General features: G+C 44.6%; 1 protein-coding gene across 6 annotated transcripts in view; it reads right to left on the bottom strand.

The window, feature by feature from the left end:
* DNM1 (dynamin 1) overlaps positions 1 to 20,070 on the bottom strand; it is a 105,007-nt gene extending 84,937 nt beyond the window's left edge. For all 6 annotated transcript variants that reach the window (XM_065419024.1, XM_065419025.1, XM_065419023.1 and 3 more), the window contains exon 1: positions 19,910 to 20,070. In XM_065419024.1, coding sequence (XP_065275096.1) covers positions 19,910 to 20,070 — 161 coding nt within the window. The remainder of the gene's footprint in view (positions 1 to 19,909) is intronic.
* Positions 20,071 to 21,071: the final 1,001 nt, after the last annotated feature.

Raw genomic sequence — 21,071 nt, 5'->3', positions numbered from 1 at the left:
AGAGACCTCTAAAGTCAACTACAATGACTTGTTTAAGGCAATTGCAGGCTATGAGGGGTTAGATAATCAGAGAGAGAGAGAGAGAGATGTGCTCAGAGCAGTAAATCTTCACATATATACTAAATCAACTGACTGTAATGGCATGTTCTTGAAACTCGGTGTGTAAGCTGCAGTTGCTGGATTCAGAATATAGTCTGTGTGGCTGCTCTTAAGCAAAACCATCAAACACAGAAAAAAGGAAAACCATGTGGCAATTTTTGCATAAGCAGCTTCTACACAAATATATTTATCTCCCCTCCCCCACCCGGCACTCCCACCTCTTTACTTCCCAAGAGTCCTAAATCCTGCTTCTCTGAACTAACAGCTTATCTCTGGCTGCACAGACCAGCTCCCAGGAGCCTTTGCAGTCATTTCCTCTCTTTATCACCCACTCTCTGTCCACCTCTCCGTTCTTTGTGTCTCTCTCAACTCTTTCCTGCCTGTGCCTCTCTACTGGTCATCAGGATAAGGGGCCAGGTTTTCCAGTCACTTGTATTGGTGTGAATCCCTGAGCTTGATTTTCCTCCCACACCAGTTTTGCACTGGTCTAACTCCATTGACTTCAGTGGAATCACTCCTGTTCTACATCAGGGAAGAGAAGAATCAGACTCACTGGGTTAGATTCAAAGTTCTGCTACGACCCCTTTGCACCAGCCTAACTGGTGCAGGACAGGTGTAAACTCAGTTTAGGGGACCTCTGCCATCACCAGCTCTGTGCCACCTCAACAGGAGCCCTCTCGTGAAGGAGGCATTCAGGGGCAGTCTAGAGAAGGGCCAGGGCATTCGTATGTCCCAGCCATTCTGCACCCTTGTAGTGGCCCAGGAGAGCCATTGCAGCAGGGGCATAAACTAGCCTGCACCAGGGTCTGAACTGACACAGGGATGAATTTGCCCTATTGACTTCAACAGAATTATTCACACTGCTGTAAATCCAGAGTAATTCCACTGAAGTCAATGATGTTACTCTGGATTTACCCTGATCCTAACAGCAGAATCAGGCCTCACGGTTCTCAATGACTGGGATGAAGGTAGAGATGGTGCATCCCTTACCCATATGCCACTGACACATTCCTGCATAGAGCAAAACCTAAATACACAAATCATTATATTATCACAACTACTAGGGGGCTGCATTACACAACATAATGTGGGGACTTCCAACATGAAGCTTCCATTCTGTCCTTAGCTGATCCTGCCTAACATATGAGCTAAAGTCCCTATGCACAGAGAGGTGAGGTAAGGACAAACTAAATGCCTTTACTTGGAATTTCCTTGTTTTGGAGGATTTAAGTTAGATCCTACAAATATATTGGGTGGGGGCTGATATTTATTCTTCATTTTGCTTTACAGTAATTATATGAAAATTGTTAATAACTGAAAATAATAGAAAATCAGTGTATGAATACAATAAGTCACGCTGCTGTGGCTGTCCATTGACATCTTTATGGCTTCAGGGAAGGCAAGAGGCTTTTGTGGGGAAAACAAGAACGACAATTATGGGTAAAAAATTGTTAATGACCTTTTGGCAGCTGTGTGAATCTGTCAGTGCATTGAGAAGTGAATCGTTCTGATTACAGTGGGCTCCCTGCTGTTATGCTAGGGCCAGGTGGCTGGGGCCCAGTCAGTAATGTAGGTAGGTAGTACCATAAGTCTGTTTTTCACTCCCCTCTTTCCACCCATCTAGAAATGTAACTTCCAGTTTCAGAATTGTCTCTATCTTAAAGAGACCAGCTCCTTAAGGAGATGTGACAAAGAAGAAATTATTGCCATTCAAAGGGAGGTGATCTGTACCTATACAGGCCCCCGGGCCATTCAGCACTAGAACCTTGTACAGGATCATCCATAGGTCCAGTCTGCAAGAGGCCCTCAGTATTGCAACCTGCATGTGTTAAAAAAATCGCTAATCAGGCCCTCAAAAATCATGACACTGGCTTAAAAATCTTGTGTTTTACATAATAATAAATGATGGTTCGTTTTGTTTTGGGGCCTTTATGGGGCACTCTGCTTCACGTTTTGAAGCTTTGCTCCGCACCAGGAGGGTTAGAAACTAGAGTCATAGAGTCTAAAGCCAGAAGGGGCCACCAGATCATCTTGTCTGACCTCCTGTATATCACAGGACATCCACACCACCAGCACCTGCACACTGACCCCAACAGCCAAAATTAGACCAAAGGAAAACTGAGATTCCCACCTAACCACTGGACTCCAAGAACTGGGACTTTATGAAAAACACCAAATATCACAAGATTTGTGATAACATCATGAGAGGTGGCAACACTGGGACCATGTAAGAAGGACCTCAGCTCCAATCCTGCTCAGGAGCCTGTACCAAGCCCCAGCTCTTCCTTGCATGGGAACCTGTAGAAAAGTGCCAATGCAGCTCATGACCTTAGTCATCCTCTTAACTGAGGGCTTGAAGGTCTGAGCAGGACACACATACTCCCAGCTGCCAGCACACTAAGGGCTTGTCTGCATAAACATTTAGTTCATAGCAAGCTAGGGTGTGACTCTACCCTGCACTAGCCTGCTGCAGACAAAACGTCCAAGTGGACCCATTTTAAAAAGGACCAGGTCAAAGCACAATAACAAACTGTTAATGTGCGTCTGCAGGATCCATACGGACAGAGTTGTAAATTCACATCCCAATTTGCCACAAACTAAGTATTTATGTGGACAAGCTCTAATTCAGTTCTTCTCCCCAGATAGTGGTGACTGGGGATAATTCTGCTCTTCTCACTAATGCCATACAGAGCTGTGACTTTGGAAATCATGTCTCATGACTTCAGCGCTGTGTGACATTGCCACTAGGGGGTCTCTGTGATGCAAACAAACTGGATCTGCATACCTGTGGCCCTAGTGATCATCGATTAATAATGATTTAGGATATCACTCTATCAGAGCAGCAGCTTGAAGAGGGATTATCTGCCTTCCTTCAGTTACAGGGCAGCAGACAAACCAATCCAGGAGAGAGAACAAGTCCCGGAGGGATAATTTCGTTCCCATTTCCTGACAACACAGTGGAAATCAACAGTTTCCATGGAAACAAGTCAGTTTTATGCCTATGCATTGCCTGCATCTTGTGTTGCTCCATATCAGGCCCATGCTGAAAGATTCTTGAGCCACAGCCATGAATGTTTGTTCAGAGTTTGTTTTAGGGAATACAGGACTTGATGCATGCATACAGTACCCACTGTCTTTACTGACTGCGTTACATATTTCAGCAGAGCTCTCTGCTGTGACAGATAGAATTAACCATGAGTATCTTCCCCCTCCTCCATTCTGATGGATGGACTTATCCATAGGATCCCTCCCAACTATCGTCCTGCAGATGGATTAGCCCTGAATACAGGACAACGGTAGGAAAGAACACAGGCTGCACTGACATAAGGACAGCCCCACCTCCAGCTGCCTGAGTGTGCACTGATTTCCTTCCTCTGCACTTTGGAGACAAGATCTGTAGAGGGATTTCCCTGCTTGAAGATTGTTCCTGTTTTATGGACGAGGACAATGTATCGAATGGTACAGCTACAATGCCAGTGTCTAATCCCCAAAAGTAACATCCCATTATAGCAAATGCCACGTTGACTCTAAGCTGCAGCACCTGGGGCCTTAGGGGAAAACAGAATGCAATGCTGGTGCTGTGCTGCTTCCTCTAGGATCTTGGGGTGCACTGCAATATTCAGGGTAAAAGAGGATCCAGTGCTGGTTCTGTGCAGCAGTATCATGAACTTCAGGAGAATACAAAACCTGATGCACTGTCGATTGCAGCACTGGGAATTCCATGGTAATAGACAACTTAGGTCTGGGTCTGGAAAAGGAAGGCTGGGAACCCCAGAGAAATACAGGAAGCAGGGCTGGTTCCAGGCAGAAGACCTGGAATTGTCAGGGTAATAAAGAATGTAGCACTGGTTTGGGGCGATGACATCAGGGATCCCAGGGTAACAGTTTTGGTTCTGAGCAGTTCTGGACCTCTAGAATGCCAGGGTTACGGAGTGCTAGCAGAAGCATATGCTCCACTCCAGGAGCAGGTAAAATGGATTCTTCCCGTCTGCAGTGCTATTGATTTCTCACCTTAGCAGAAACAGAAAGGGCACATTTGTTTGGGTTTCTTGCTGTATTTTCTTGATCACTGAAGTGAATTTCTGTGCTGACAAAATCCACCTTTCTTGCTTAGAAAAGCCAGAGTGTGTGTGTGGCTCGCTGTGCTGTGTACCTTAGCTGTCTGCATGACTCCATCCCAGAACACCCCTGGAGTGCACAGGAGGCCTCCTTCCAGTGTGATGATGCCATCAAGCACCAAAGACATCCTAGGGCACCAAATTAGTGCAAACCGAATGACAGGAGTGAAAGGATCCAACTTTGATGGACATGCAGGGATAGGGACTCAGCCTCTTAGTCTCCTCCTCAGGGTTGCAGTGAACTCTAATGACTCTGCAGTAACACTTGCTCCACTCACACCCAGTGCACTAAAACAGCAGGACTACCGACTTGCTGGCAATATTGGTTTTGCCATGGCAGAGGGAACTCTAACTCTCCAAAACACCACCTGTATAAATAGTGCCCAGCATCTTAGCAGGCAGAAAAATAACAGGACAACCCACACAGTAACACTGGAGGGAGGAAATGCCTAGTTGCTGTGAAAACTTCAGCCACCATCAGGCACTGGTGTTAAAGTGAGTTAAGACTGAAGATAGCATCAGCCTAATGCTTGTGCTATGATTTTCAATGGCCTAATCTGACTCAGTGATGTAAAGGCAGGCTCGGGTCAGGATACACCTGAGAACAGACAAAGGAATGTTGTGGAGTAAAGACAGGCTCTTCAGTGTCAAGATGCCATTACTTGGCTGTAAAGGGATGGGTGGTGTGCTGTGGCATTTGTCAAAAGTCAACACTTGACTCCTGAATGGCCAAGGACTCTGGCCTGTCAACACACACAGACATGTTTCATGTGTCCTGTAGACCTCTCTGGAGAAAGAGGATGAACTATCCTTCTTTGCAACCTCTCTCTCCCTGGAGATAGGAAGCTACCATATAATAAAAGGCTTCCAGCTACTAAGGCAGGGGTGGGCAAACTTTTTGGCCCGAGGACCACATCGGGGTTGCAAAACTGTATGGAGGGCCAGGTAGGGGAGTCTGTGCCTCCCCAAACAGCCTGGCCCCCGCCCCCATCTGCTCCCTCCCACTTCCTGACTGCCCCCTTCAGAAATCCCCGACCCCTCCAACCCCCCCTGCTCCTTGTCCCCTGACTGCCCCCTCCTGGGACCCCCTGCCTCTAACCGCCCCCCAGGGATCCCACCCCCTAGCCAATCCCCCCTGCTCCCTGACTCCTATCCACACCCCCACCCCCTGACAGGCCCCCTGGGACTCCCATGCCTATCCAACCCCCTCCCCCTTACCATGCCGGAGCCAGCCACACCACCGCGCTGCCCAGCAGGAGCAGCGGGCCAGAGCGCTGGCGGTGTGGCATGCTGAGGCTGCGGGGCAGGGGGGACAGCAGGGGAGGGGCCGGGGGCTAGCCTCCCAGGCCAGGAGCTCAGGGGCCGGGCAGGATGGTCCCATGGACCGGATGTGGCCCACGGGCCGTAGTTTGCCCACCTCTGTACTAAGGCCATGTATATAGGACATGCATTAGTTATATCTGGTCAAGATTCTAGGGGTATATCTGCAGAGCAACTGGGAGTTGTGATTCCCAGTATGGGTAGACAGACATGCACTAGCTCTGCTTAAACTAGCACAGTAAACAACAGTGTGGACATTGTAGCATGGGCAGTGGCTCAGGCTAGTCATCTGAGTTTGGACCCAAAGGGTCATGTGGGCTTGGATTTGGGTGGCTAGTTCAAGCTAGCATGGGTCTGTCTACCCATGCTGGGAATCACACCTCCCAGCTGCAGTGTAGATATATCCAAAGGGTCCTGGACGCTAGCATTTGCAGAGAGAGGAATAACGGAGAAAAAAATGTAGTTCAGGAGATGTTTGATCACTGCAGCCTCTTGCATGGCACTTCCTACAATCGCAGACTGCAGGGTAGAGGGGGTGCTGTGGAGTACGGCAATCTCCCCTGGACCTGGATGCATTATCCTATGCTGTACAAAGGTGGGAAGGGCACTGGGAGGGGAGTAAGGCGGACTGTCTAGGGTCCATATTCACTATTACAAACCTGTAGAGGAGGAAAGTGTTGTGGAGCAGAAGGTAGACTCCCAGGGTCTGTATGAGTTATCACAGGCTGTGCATTAGAGGCACAGGCACTGCAGGATAGGGCAGTCTCTCCAGGATGCATGCATGTTATCACAGACTGTTTGAAGAGGTGCTGCTGTCCTAGAGAGAACATTAATGTGGTGCTGTATACCTCCAATCCCTGTCTGCCTGGACGAGGATGCAGGAATGGTACCAGGCTCCTTGCTGTACATTGCACCTCTGCACTTTCAGATGTAATTAGGATCACACTGGCTGAAAACATGCTGTGTAAGAGACGCTGCTCCCCTAGCCCATGAGAAACAACAGCTTGATCACTAACACCTCCAGTACAGCAAACCCCAGGCATTATACTGAGTTTAAAAACCAGACAGTCTGATTTCCAAACCTCGCAGCACTAAAGGAGGGAACAACAGCCCCAGGAGTGATTGGTCATGGAGGCTGAATCTCCATTCTCACCCCCAGAAGAAGATAATGTTTCTAAGTCAGGATTGGGACCCATTTTAAATTAACAGAGCTTCAACTCCTCTGTCACACCAAGTGATTCCTCTAGGTCAAGACAGGCATCCATTGGAATAGCAATGTGAGAAAAGAACTGATTTGAACAAGCAGGCAGCAGATAAAACCCTGGACTTCCATTCTCATCACTCCTGTTCCTTATCATTCACTTTCTCAAGGAAGAAAAAATTTCACCCAAAGCCCCTCTCCCTGTACACACACCAAAACAACAAAAAAGCTCTGCAACCAAATTTTTAAAAGTGGCTTCTCATTTTGGGTGCTTCAGTCTTTGATGCCCAGTTTGAGACACCTTAAAGTTGTCTGAATTGATGCTGCTCAAAACGGAGGCACTCGGAATTAGGAGCCACTTTTAAACATGTTGCCCTTAAAAAATAAAAGCCAATAAAATTCATTATCAGGGGATCCTTCCTCCTCTGCTGGGTATCCAGAGTGTCAAGTACTCTCCAGCCAGGCTTCAAATGGAGAAAGTCAACATCACACACACAATGAATGACCCGTGGAAAAAGCAGGAACCCCACACAGCCAAGAAAGAGAAATCCTGCTATGATCTCTTCCAACATCCACGCTGAAGTGAAGGAGGTGATCTGGTTTTGGGGCTGAAGCAGAATGACTGGCTCTGCAGTGTGACATGTCATGTACCACCCCATCAGAGATCTCTAGAGTTCGCTCTGCCTTTTGGCCCTCATTCCCATCTGGCAACAGTTTTCCACTTGAGGCTGCCACCATGCTCAGGCAATTCCCAGCTATACATAGAGGCATTTCTATTAGAAGTAAAAGCACAATCAGCTTAAGAAACAGCCAGAGATTACCAAAGAGATCACAGCAGCCAGAGAGAGCGAGAGAGAGCGGTAACCTTTATATGTGTATTTATTAGAATCAAAGGACTTTACCCTGATCTCACACCATTATAAATCAGGAGTAATTCCAGGGAAGTTAATGTAGCTACGTCTGTATAAAATGTGTGAGTGAGTCGAGAATCAAGCCCATAAAAGATAGAGACTTATTATGTCATCCATTGCATTGTCCTGCCAGTGCAGAATTGTTCCCTCAGGGTAAGTCTGTACAGCAAGCTGGGAGCTATAATGCCCAGTGCGAGTTGACACGTGTGCTGGAGCCCAAAAATAGCGTTGTGGCCACGGCAGCACATGCAGCAGCCCAGGCTAGCTGCCTGAGTACATACCCACGGGGTTGGGTATGTTTGTACTTGGATGGTTCGCCCAAGCAACTGCTTGTGCCGCTGTGGCCACATTGCTATTTTTAGTGCACTAGTTTGAGCAGAGCTAGCGCGTGTATGTCTACCCATGCTCAGAAGTACACCTCCCAGCTGCTGTGCAGACACAGCTTCAGGGAGACATCAGGATGTATGGTAAGGAGGCAATTGTGTTTTTCATTATAAAGCCCTGTTCTTACAAGTTTATAACTGTATGGGTGGGGAAAGGCTTTCTGAACTGAAAAGTGCCCTGTTAATTGTCATCCTCAAAACATAGGGCCAGATCCTAAAGGACTAGTCTTTACTCAGGCTAGACCTGCTATAAAGGTAATGAACATGGGCTTCACAATTTTGCCTTCAGGCCTTTTTTCCTCCCAATGTACAGGAAATCAGCATAGGCTTTTTTTCCCTATCTGAGGAAGGCAGAATAACAGATTTTTCAGTGCTCTCATGGGCAGATTAGCTCTGCTCTACAAAAAAAAAAATGTTTGCAGATGTTGAGAAGTGAATACTCAGTGTCTCTGTGGACTTCTGCCTGTTGAGGTTCTGAGAAAAAGTCCTTCCATACAGCTGAGAAAGAAACTCTGCTCTGAAACATGGCTACGGTTTATGCTCAATCTTAACATTTTTACAATCCTTCAGCCACACTCCTTGGCCCGACTGCTAAGATCCATGGCAGTATCAGTTTAATCTGATGTGTCCTCTTTCAGGGAGACCATATCCTGCCTTGGCACCTCTGCCATCTTATATCCAGGGTGCAGTGTCATTGCTACAAAATGATTGCACTGGCATGATAAACAGGCTCTTGACAATTCCTGATACTCGTTACAGCAGCATTACACACCAGGGAATTCAACCTTCACTCTTCATCCGGGTAGCTTTAACAGTGTGACCTAGACTCATATGAAACAGGAAATGAGAAGTAAGGAGGGGTGGTGTTGGTAGTGGGTTATTAAAACAGTATTTTTACTTCCAGAGACCTGAGTTCAATTCTTAAGTCACAAGTGAAAAGGAGTTGGGCTCATCCCAAATCCCATTTTGCATATCTCATAGCTTGTCATGACTGACAATCTTAGGAGAGGCCCAGGTTTGTGTTGCCAGCCCCAAGCATTCAGAAACCATGAGTAATGTACCAAAAAACATGAGATTGGTTTTAAAATCTTGAGTTTTTAAATATAATACATTTGGAGTTCTTTTTATGTGTCTCTGGGTGCTGGAGCAGTTAGCGGATCACATTTTCAAGCTCTTTTCTGCAACACGAGGGCTAGAAACTTACTTTTTTTTAATACAGCAGCTGAGATTCTTAGTTGGTAAAGCCCCAGGTGCAGGAATCAAGTTAACAACAAATCACGAGACTCTCAATAGAATCGCAAGAGATGGCAACACTAGGCAGGGCAGCAGGAATAATTGCATTGGGGAAATGTGCACAGCATCTGCTCCCAGTATATCTTCATAAACACCTAATTCATACAAAATGTTAAGACGAGATTGAGCATTAAAACTGAAATTCCATCCTTCATCCCCTCTATTATGACTGGGTCTAGCAAGAGCTTCAGAATCGAGAACCATGGGAGGCTTTACAGACCGTATTTGCAGATGGATTTAGGGTCAGATTTCAGTCTCGGGGCTCCATTCTTCTCTTACTTATAGTGGTGTAAATCAGCAGCAATTCCAATTAAGTCAGTGGAACTACATCAGCACAAAACTGATGTAAGCAAGAACAGAATCAGATTTAGCAGCTGACTAGGAGACATGAGCTCCTGACTTCTAATCACAAGTCTGACACTCAGTCACTGTGTGGCCTTCAGCAAGTTACTTAACCTCTCTGGCTCCATTTCCTTGTCTTTATAATGGGGATTAGGACAATTACTTAACTACTTCACCTCATCGACCATTATTTATTAGTGAATGATTGCAAAGCACTTTGAAGATGAAAAGCTCTACATAGGTGCAGCGTATTATTAATTGTTCTGAATATTTTGACTTTTGAGCTTAAATCAAGCCGTTAATATCATTTTAAAACCATTAAAACACTGGCATTGCTTTAATAAATACTGAGAGGATGAATAAGAGAGGAACATTCACGAGCATCGTCTTCAGCCACTCTTCACTACCACCCTAATATTTATATAAATAAATGGAGACATCCTATCTCCTAGAACTAGAAGGGACCTTGAAAGGTCATTGAGTCCAGCCCCCTGCCTTCACTAGCAGGACCAAGTACTGATTTTGCCCTAGATCCCTAAGTGGCCCCCTTCAGGATTGAACTCACAACCCTGGGGTTAGCAGGCCAATGCTCAAACCACTGAGCTATCCCTCCCCCCTAATATTATTATTATTAGTATTAGTATTAGTAATAAGCAATGAGAAAAAATACCTTCTGTGACTAACTAAAACCCATCAGATCAGTCCAAATAAATAAGATGTAAATTAATGCCTAGATGCCATGATGGATACATTACAAATGCCATAGATGAAATCAGATAAAGAGGCTGGGGAAGAAAAAGAAGAGAGAGTTTTGGAGCTGTCAGAATCAGTACCCCTTACACCATCTGGCATCTGGACCCCTTCCGGTCTGAGCAGACTGGTTGAGACAGTGACTCTAGACATCCTGAAGTCCTGAGCTGTATTCTGTCCTAGGGTCGGTGGAGTAGCTGATCACTTCCCTGTGCACAGATCCATGTGACTTACAATCATTGAGGTGCTTTCTGTTCTGGTTCATGATTGAAGCATGTACTTTTCTCACCAGATAAACCTAACCATAATAGAAGCCATAATAGGAACAGCCCCTATTCCAACACAATCTTAATTTATACTTCTCTTTTTTCTATTATCAATACTGTGTTATTAATCATTATTATTTGTCAGATCAGGGCCCCATTGTGCTAGGTACCGTGTAAACATATAGTAAAAGACATTCCCTGTCCCAAAGATAGGGTGACCAGACAGCAAGTGTGAAAAATCAGGACAGGGGGTGGGGGGTAATAGGATCCTATATAAGAAAAAGACCCCAAAATCGGGACTGTCCCTATAAAATCGGGACATCTGGTCACCCTACCCAAAGAGCTTACAACGTACACAGCTCTCCAAGTTTCTCTGCATGTCTATGTATGTGAGAACGTAGGAAGTGCTACAATTAAACACACTACTGATCCATCTAGTCTGGTATCCTGCTTCCTGCTGCATCATAACACAGATCCATCATATCTTGTAGTCTCTCTCTGATAGTGGCCAATGCTGGCTGCTTTAGAGAAAGGCACAAACTCTCCATAGAATACACTTAATTATGCAGTACTGTCCCAAGGAGGAAATTTCTTCCTCATATCAGCTGGTGAATGTGAATTGCATGGATGTCTACAGCTCTCTGGCAAATCATCTCAGTAAATAAGAATACGGTCCTTCATTTTAAAGAATTGCAAGATGAACGTTGTTGTCCTTATTACCGAAGAGTTTGGATTTAGCTATTAATAAAAGGGAGACCCTTTCTTTCCCGTATAACTATTGACACTTCTCTTGCACCATCTATGTTAAGATCAGAGCACTTCCATTCATGAATTAAGATTATGTATGATGTGACATAGATTATCGTATCACATCTATGATTTAAGTAGTAGTGTTCTCCTGGTTCTACAGATGGGGAAGTAAGATACAGAAAGGTTAAGTCACACAGCAAGTGAGTGGCAGATCAAGGAAAAGAATTTAGGTCCCCTGAGACCTAGGCTTATTCTTTAGCCACAAGTTCCACCTACCCACTTACTTATGTGTCCCCCTCCACTGGTGCTCCAGTTTTCTGAATCAGGATGTGCAAAAACAGTTCTGAGATCAGAGGGGACGCTGTTTAACTGTGATGAGAGTGTTGTCCTGTTGCAAAGACTACATTTCCTATCATGCATCATAACACTGAGGTGTTTTTAAAATACAGATCTAGTTGCAGCTCTCCTCCCTACCAGTTGTGCCATGACTTGCTTCGTTATACATTGCAAAGAAGAAAGAAGGAAAGGATTACACCCAAAGATATTTTCAAAAATTCCATTTACCCTGTGTCTCATGAAGGCAGTGGATTGACTATGGGTATTGGTAGCAGGTTACGTTTCATTCGGAGAGGCTTCCCAAAAAAAAGTTCATTTTATCATGGGCATCTGGCCAGAAAACCATTACATTTTGGGTGGCTGCCTATAACCCCCTTAGCCACTCCTCTGGTTTTGCTACATAAGTGCACTGAATGAAAAATCCTAGCATTGGTTCATATGGGTGGAGCACACATAGGTTTGGCTCCGGCTTACAAATAAAATCTCTGCTCAGTACACCATGGCAAATTTTGCTCCTGCAGCTAAAACACCAAGAGACAGATCTTCTTTGATTCATTAACTTTTATGTTAACTTGGTTGCTCTCTCAGGGGCTTATCCTGCAAGATGCTGAGCATCCTCTATTTGGAAAATCCCACAGACTTCTATGAGGCAAGTTAGAGCCCTAAGTCAGTGCGAGCTGGGGCTGCTCAACATCTTGAAGCATCAAGCCCTAAGCCAGGCAAGGGAGGGGTTAAAGTTTGTATCTTATTTTACTGTATTAGAACAACATTTACAGATGTGACCTCGGATTTGGAGCACCTCAATTTCTGTAACCAAACTTGAGGCACCCACTCAACTGGAGCTGTGGCTGCTCCGCATCTCTGAAAATCAGGCCCGAAATGTCTCAAGTTGGGTCTCAAAACACTTGCCTTTAATTCTCTAACTTCACATCATTATATTTATACATAGTTATGTACAACATGGTGAATGTTGAAAGTCTAGTGATTGATGTTAGAAAGTCTAGTGATTAGGGCAGGGAACTGGTATTCAGGACTCCTGAATTCTGTTCCTGATGAAGGGCTTGTCTTCACGTACAGTGCAGCTGTGCTGCTGTAGTGCTTTAGTGAAGATGCTATTACGCCAACAGGAGAGCTTCTCCCATCAGTGTAGGTAATCCATCTCCCCAAGAGGCGGTAGCTATGTCAGTGGGAGGAGCTCTCCCATTGGCATAGCACTGTCTACACTGGGGGTTAACTCGGTATAACTACATCGCTTGGGGTGTGGATTTTTCACACCCCCGAGTGACGTAGATATACCAATGTAAGTTTATAGTGTGGGCCTGGCCTCAGTGTGCACTCAGATCACTTAGCAGCTCTGTGCCTCAGTTTAACACCTGTAACACTGGCATACTAACATTTGCCTACCTCAGCAGAGTATTGTGAAGATTAATTAATGCCTGGAATGCTAGGAGAGCCTCAGATGAAAGGCACTATAGAAGTGCAAGGAGGAGGAGGAGGGTGTGTGTTCACACTAGGAAAAAAGGTGTGTTCTTACCATGTCAGCTAACCTGGCAATTAACACATGATATAATCCTAGTGAAGACAAGGCAGATTGTAGTTTTCACATGTTAGCAGGTTGAGGTAAATCCTAGGGGAGCCTAGGGTTTACTTTAATGTGCTAACACATGTTAAAACTACAACTAACTTGTCTTCACTAGGATTTTACCCCTTGTTAATTACCACATATTAACAAACATATGGTAAGAACACACTTTTTTTCCTATTGAAGACAAGGTTGACACTTACGTTACATTGTAGGAAAATGTCAAAAGAGCTAAGGTGAAAAGTGTAGTGGTTCTAAGGGTGTGAGACCTCTGTGCACTGCTTCAGGAAATAGTGATGATATATAATATACAAAGAAACTTGTGTTTATTTAGGGCTTGACTCTTCATCCTCACTCATGTGAGTAGCCACAGGACAAATCATGTGAACAAGAGTTGCAGCAGGGATATCTAGGTTTGCAATTATATATTTATATTCTCTGTTTACAATATTCTGATCATCCACGTTATGTTTTGGCTCAAATGTGTGTCTCCTGCTGCTTTTCCTTCCGCAGGCAATTGCTGAGAGCTATGTACATTTCTCTTGAGTTAATTCCTTTTTCTTGTGGTTTATCATGGCATGCTATATACATTTACTCTTGTGCTGCATTGTACTTTGTTGCTTTTTATTAATCTTAGGAAAATGGATGTATGTTCTCTATTAAATACCAGAGGCCTACCACTGTTTGTATGTATACATACAGCTAAATCAAACAAAAACGTTATAATTCGGGTGTTGGAATATAAATGGATTCCATTAAGAGGCATGAGCTCAGGGCTAGGAGTTCTCTCATGCTGTCAACCTCTATTGCCCTGGACAAGTCATTTCACCCTGCATGCCTCACTCTTCCAGTCTTTAAAACAGGGATACTATCACAGATGTGTGTGTATTGTATAATGCTTTTAAGGCTTACCACATTAAGGTCCCTTTACAGCACTCTGGATGTGAAAAGGGGTCCCAAAGAGGGCATGAACCACTTTAAGGCCCCTTTATGCTGCCAGAGTTGTCTAAAGGGCTCTTGGTATAAATGGAAATCTGACCATTAAAGTAATATATAAATGCTGAGCGTTACGCTGTACGGTGAGTGGACATAAGAATACCTACAGGCTGAGATTTTCAAAACTGCCTGGGGGCTCTGGACCCCCAGTTCCCATGGGCAGCATTGACTATTTCAGCCATAGTGTTTGCTCGAGAAGAGAAGAGAGAAGTTTCAGCTCCATACATTTTGAGGATGAGAGAGTGAGCAGTGATGTACCCCTGCTGTACCTGGACAGGCCAATGCGTGCTCCTGAGATATCCTTTGCTTTTTGATAATATGTGTCCATGAAGATTGCCTTTTCTGAGGGAATTTCTAGGCAGCGCTGTATCTAAAATAATAACAGTGCGCCTTTCCATTACAAAGCAATTTACAAATATTACCTAATTAAGCTTCATATCATCATCATCTCTGGGAAGTAGGTAAGTATCACTATCCCTATTTTACAGGTGGGGAGAATGAGTCACAGAGACATTAAATTACTCACCCAAAGTCACCAAAGTGTCAGAGGCCAAATAAAATCCAGAACAAAGTTCTTGGCTCCTAGCCTTGTATTCAATCTACTGCAAAACACTTTCTCAAGGCTCTAGCTTAGTATTGGCAAGGCTTAGGTTTAAATTTGTTCTTTTGTATTCTTTCACCTATATGCTGAGCATCCCCTTGAGGCAAACACATTAAGACCAAGTTTTTGTACACATATAACTATGTTGGTTAGGGGTGTGGGGTTTTTTTTATTGAAATAGTTATACCAGTACAATCCCTAGTGTGGCCACAGTTATACTGGCATGAAGGTACTTACACTGGTAGAGTTCCCCTTCCCATATGGGAATATCCTATTCCAGTATGAGCATATTTATGCCAGTAGAACTAGATCCTCCATGGTGGGTTGTACCGCTTTAATTATACCGTATAGTTAAAACAGTACAAGTGTGTGTGGACAAGGCTTAAGACTCCTTACTCAGCATGGAAAGTATTCCACCTTTGGAAGGGGCTTGATTTGGATATAAAAGTTTTTATGACGGAAGGAAGGTCTTATGCTTAGGTCTGGGACTAATAAAATGTTGGGTTGGTTCTCATTGCTGTGTGACTCTGGACAAGTCATTTAGCGGCACTGCATCTTAGTTCTTTCATCTAATAGTAATAATAGTTTCCTACTTCCTGGCATATTGGAAGGCTTAGTTATCTCATGTCTTTAAAATACGTTGAGATCACTGGACAGGAGGGCATCTTTTTATTTATTTATTTATTTTGCCATGTGCCATAAAAGGAGAGTGAACATTTCTGGACTTTGGAAACAACTGTGTGAACTTTGCCTTAGATGTCCCCATTTTCTTGCTTACAGACTCTCTATTTGGGAAGCCCAATCTCAAATTAGATCAGCATCAAGTATCCCCATGCTTTACTCACTCCATCCAAGCAGTTCATCCAACACTGGCAGTCTGTAGGGCCAATGCATGCAGGCACTCTGAAGTAGCAAATAGGCATCAGGAACAAAAAGGGGAGGGTGACTCCATAAGATGTTGTCCTAGTGGTAGCACATCCACAGTAGCCAACGCTTAGGGATGACCAAAACTAAGCTTCTTGCCAGCTCTGAGGCCCCAGCATAAACCAGTCTGGGAAGATAAATGTCAGCTGCCCTTCTTCTATCAGTCTCATCCCACACCATTAGAGGATTTTACCATCATCATCTGGTGTTAGTCACCATGCTGAGTCCTCAGCAGCAGAAGCACATATAGCAGCCGCATCGACATCTGCTATTATAAATACAAGCTTTGCATTGTTGGGTAATCCGTTAACAGCAGAGTAAGTGATACTGGGAGAGTAATTAGCAGTGACTAACGAACCATTGCACTCAGAAGAAGAAGTACTTGTTTGATAAGATATCAAACAAAATAACATTTATTGCATTCAGTGTAGTTCCTCTGTATTTTGAACAATTCAGCATACATTGAATGTTGGTGTTAGCAGAAGATGCTGGATTGGAAGCCCTAGAGACTGAAATCCTGTTTATCCATGGATCAGGTGTGATGTTAGTGAAACCATCTCCATTCTACCATGCTGATGTGATCTGGAGGAACTACCTCTAGAATTAAGAGGGGAGTTTAATCTTCATGACACATTCAGCCTTCAGCCTCTCTGCTGAGACACCCCCATCAAAAGGACCAACTACTGTCAATTGTGTTGGTGTTGTTTGTTTTTTAATGTGGATAACTGTCCATGTGGAACTGGGCTGAGACCCACCAAACTCATTTCATATTGTGCACCAAACAGCTGTCAGGTGGTGATGACTCAATCTCACCCACAGCTTGATCCCAAAAAAACTGGTGACATAGGCTTCTCTATAGCAATGAGCATGTTTTAATGTATGTGGTCCCGCCATGTTATAACACAGATTCTTCCTTCCTGTCTGAACAGAAAAAACCCATGTCATAATCATGTTAAGGAACCATGTTTTAGCCTAGATACCAGTGAAGATTAAAACATGGCTCCCTAACATGACTTTCTCTGTCCACACAAACAAGGAAAAAAATACCTTAGAACCTGGCTGGGTCACAGCCATATTTAAACACAACTGGTTTTGTAGTATAGACTGGTACTTTCAGTGGCAAGAGGTTTCATATCTGTTACCAATCCCCTGAGCCACCCAGCCACCTAATGGCATCAAATGGAAGAAGTCAATAGTTCCCTTTGACGCGTTTTCCATTTTCTCTCCAATTATTTCCCTGAACGATTGTGTTTTCATCCTGTCCTGTCAGCTCCTGTGTGGGTACCCTTCGTTACTTCATTATCCTAAAAGCTCTGGCACCATAATGTGCTACCATGGAGACAACTGATAGGATGCAGTGAGGTCACGAGCCCTACTGAGACAGAGGTCATCGGAAAATTATGGATAATAAAAATCAGTTCATTCACCCTCCATCAGGCAGCTACACTCTGCAGCTGTGCATTGGAGTCAGTGGAGTTACAGTTTGTCCCCTTCTGCTTGCTAGAGCTAAAAGAAAGGAACTATTTGCTCTGATACTGTTCTTGCTCAATGGCCATACTTGGTACATCATTGCAGCAGTCACCATACAGAACTTCCGTAAAAGACAGATTTGACTCTCAGCATTCAGGGGTCATGGAAGCAACAAACCCAACAGGCTAACCAGGGTTTTGCTCAGTAACAGTTCTGGGAACCCTTTTTCTCTTCTCAACAGGATTGATCACAGTAGGTTGTAAGCTCTTTGGGGCAGAAACCATCTTTTTGTTCTGTGTTTGTACAGCACCTAGCACAATGGAGTCCTGGTCCATGATGGGAACTCCTAGGCGCTGTGGTAATACAAATAAATAATACTTATAGCTGAGGCTTCTGGAAGTCCTTCCCTCACCATGATTCCCAGGAACACTTAATCAGAATGGGATCTCTGATAGGTTCTAAAATAGACCATTGAAAATCAGCGAGCGAGAATCTCAGGCTCTTTTGAATATGCAACGATGGGAGGTTTTGTTTAAACAACTACTCTGATTCTTGCTCTGTTTTCTTTTCCCCAGAAGCAAAAGTGGCATCTCCCTAATGCACACTGTCTCTCATGGCTCAGGGACACCTGGGCCCCTGTACAGCATATTGGACCATTCTGTTCATATACCACCAAAGATGGAGCTATTCAGGCTCATTACAGGCTCTTTCAATGATAAAAGAGTTATAAAAATAATTTTGTTAGTAGATGTCACAGTGCAAGGACTAGAGGGGGCAAAAGAGAAAGAGAGAGCGTGCCCACGCAACAAAGCAGGGAAAGAAGAAGGCGAATACAGTTTGTGGAAGAAAATAATCTAACACTCTGTCACAGCAGTAGTTCCTCCTAGGGAAATCAGCAGCAACCTGCATCCTGGTCATAGAGGATAGCAGAGCCTAATAGGGAAGGATTATAGCAAGGGCCACAATAGCTTAACCAAGCTACAAACAAGCTCAGGATGCACTCCAGGTGTTGTGTATACTATGTATGTGCAGACCACCTTCCCTGGTCACCTGCTATTTGTTGAAGCTGCTGGTGATTATTGCGAAGGTCACATGAAGGGAAAGCACCAGAATATTACTGTCACAAAATGGTAGCACCCAGGGAGTTGAGCACATAGGGGAATAATCACTGCTTTTTCGGCTTCTCCTCCCAGATCCTGACATGGCATCTACCATGGAGGACAGAGAAGGGGGGGGAGGGATGAAATTGAACTTAAACTCCACAGCTGCTCAGCCTCACAACAAGCACATCCATCTTTAGGTGCCTATGTAGCGTTCAAAGCATGTCCTGTATCTACCCAGACACAATCAGGAGCAGAGGACATGCTATGTGACCCTAGTCTTCCTAGCATTTCACCTTGGGGATTCTACAGGGTGAAATTTATAACAAATAAGAAATCTAGTCTTGATGGATCTGTTCAGATCACAATGGCTGGTATTTAACAGGGTTTGTATACAGTTATTTATCTGCACACACAATATTAACTGATCAGTATTTTTTAGACTCACCATAGAGAATACATTGCCAAAAATTATGCAGAAGCGGTATCATTTTTGGCTCTGGCTTGCAGGTCTCTAATGTGTGATAAAAATAAAGGACACCCCAGAATGTGGCTATTTTTCTCTGACATTTCTATTCCTGACATTACATAACATATGGACCCTTTGTCTGTGCTTTACTGGGTTTCCATGAATTTTCTGTACATTCTGTACAACCATCTATGTTATTCATTCTCTCCTTGAAGCAGTGTCTTCCTCCCCTATTCCTCATCCTCCCCCCACCCTGCCCGTGCCCAGCAGCAATTGTCCTCCAGCAGCGGGGGTGAGGGGAGACATCCTACCATCCTGGCTCCTTGCTCATCCCCAGGATTCTGTCTTCTTGTATTTAGCTCCCATAAATAAATAAATAAATAAATAAATGATTTAGGATTAAAACCATTAAATCTCCTGTGATGTGGACAACACATCAGCTCAGTTCCTTCCTACTCCCTCTCCACCCCCAAACAAATGGCTTCTTTTGTGCATTAGTCACTCCAAAAGCAGGATTTGTCGGGTGCTGCATCCTCCTCTCAACCTCTTTCACACACACACTCCCCCCGCCCCACCAAGCAATATGCTGCCCAGCATTGATCTGCTTTGATCAGTTCCCAATCAAATATTACCATTTCAAAGCGGACATTTACACACACACATGCACTTCTAATCTTATGCTGAGGGGAGGGCTCTCCTGCTAGTGAAGGTGACAATCAAGGGAATGTTACCGGTCACAGAGACTCCTGATTTCTGCATTGTAGGGTGCAGTGCAATTCCGGCACTAGAATGTGTGTGTGTAGCAGGGGCTGGGATGATCCTTCTCCAGTATGAATCCCAAGTTCAGAGGAGCAAGATCAGCGCCCCCCCCCCCCGCCTGTCCTGGATTGCACTGCATTAAGCGTTGCACTGTATGTCCGTTGAGCAATGCATTGCACAACAGAGATGCATCAGGGACATCAGCCCCCATAACATCCCCTATATTTGAAAAGTCTTACCTTCCCACAAAATTTTCCAGCACTGAGCTCTTGCCGGCGCTCTGTCCCCCCACCACAGCTATCTGGGGTAGGTCCAAGTCGGCATTCTGACCGATGGAAGCGAAGGCATCCTGGAGCTTGTTGACCAGGGGGATGAGGTCTTCCATCCCTCGGTTCCCCATGTCTGCAGCTCCGCCTGGGCTCTCCCCTCCTGGGCTTGCAGTGCAACCGCCTTTCTCCCTGCTTGGTTTACAAAGGATTTACTGCTGGGGTTTGGCCCCCCAAGCCCTCATCAGGGGTTGTCCCCACCCCACAGCTAGGTGGTGGGTTGGTTTGCCCTCCACTTCCACCTAACCTAGGTCCCTGGAGCTCTGCAGCAGCGCTGCTCCCCCGACTGCCAGCTCAAGCTCCGCTAGCCACAGGGCTCCTCAAGGGATTAAAGCGCACGTACCAGCAGCGGCCGCTAGAGGGCTTTGAGTGCCCTCCTGTGGGCCGAGAGCTTCATGGGAGTTGTAGTTCATGTAGGTAAATGTAAAGGGATTGCTAAAGGGAGCTATGCCGTGAGCCAGGTGTCTTTAGGGTACTTGCCTCCGTAGCCTGGGATCTGCTCCCAAGCAGGGACACTAAGAATAAGGGAGGCTTCCCGTGTCTCACGGAAACACAACACAATCCTCCATCACAAGAGGGGGGTTCAAAATTGGCATTAAAATCAACCCTCCAGAATGTGAAATCTGGAGGGTCTGCATAATCCCTGATATATTTGTAATGAAGAAGCCAAGAATATTTCACTCCTCCCAAACCGCAGTACCACACAAAAAATCAGTGCTGACTTGAAATATTCAAGAGAGACTGCAAATTAATAGCTAAATATATATTTTAAATAATATCTCTGTAAATAATCTCTGTTCTTGTAAGTGCCCTTACCTAGTTTACTCATCACTAAAGTATACGTTTATTTATTTATTTTATTTTACTTTTAATTTACTTTTCACTGTTGCTGCTGTTTGATCTTTGCTTTTTGCATTTCCCAGAGCATGGACAAGGAAGAAATCCATTTCACTTTTGTTCCCAGTCAATTTCCATTTCTGGTTGTAATGCACTAGCACATTGCTTCTATGTTTGATTTACCAAAAATGCAGGGAAATGTTTTATGTGTTTCCACTGATTTTTTTTTAAAGCCTTA

Source organism: Emys orbicularis, chromosome 18 (assembly GCF_028017835.1).
Source record: "Emys orbicularis isolate rEmyOrb1 chromosome 18, rEmyOrb1.hap1, whole genome shotgun sequence".
Taxonomy (NCBI): domain Eukaryota; kingdom Metazoa; phylum Chordata; order Testudines; family Emydidae; genus Emys; species Emys orbicularis.
The sequence above is the reverse complement of the archived record's forward strand: the minus strand, read 5'-3'. Positions and strand labels throughout refer to the sequence as shown.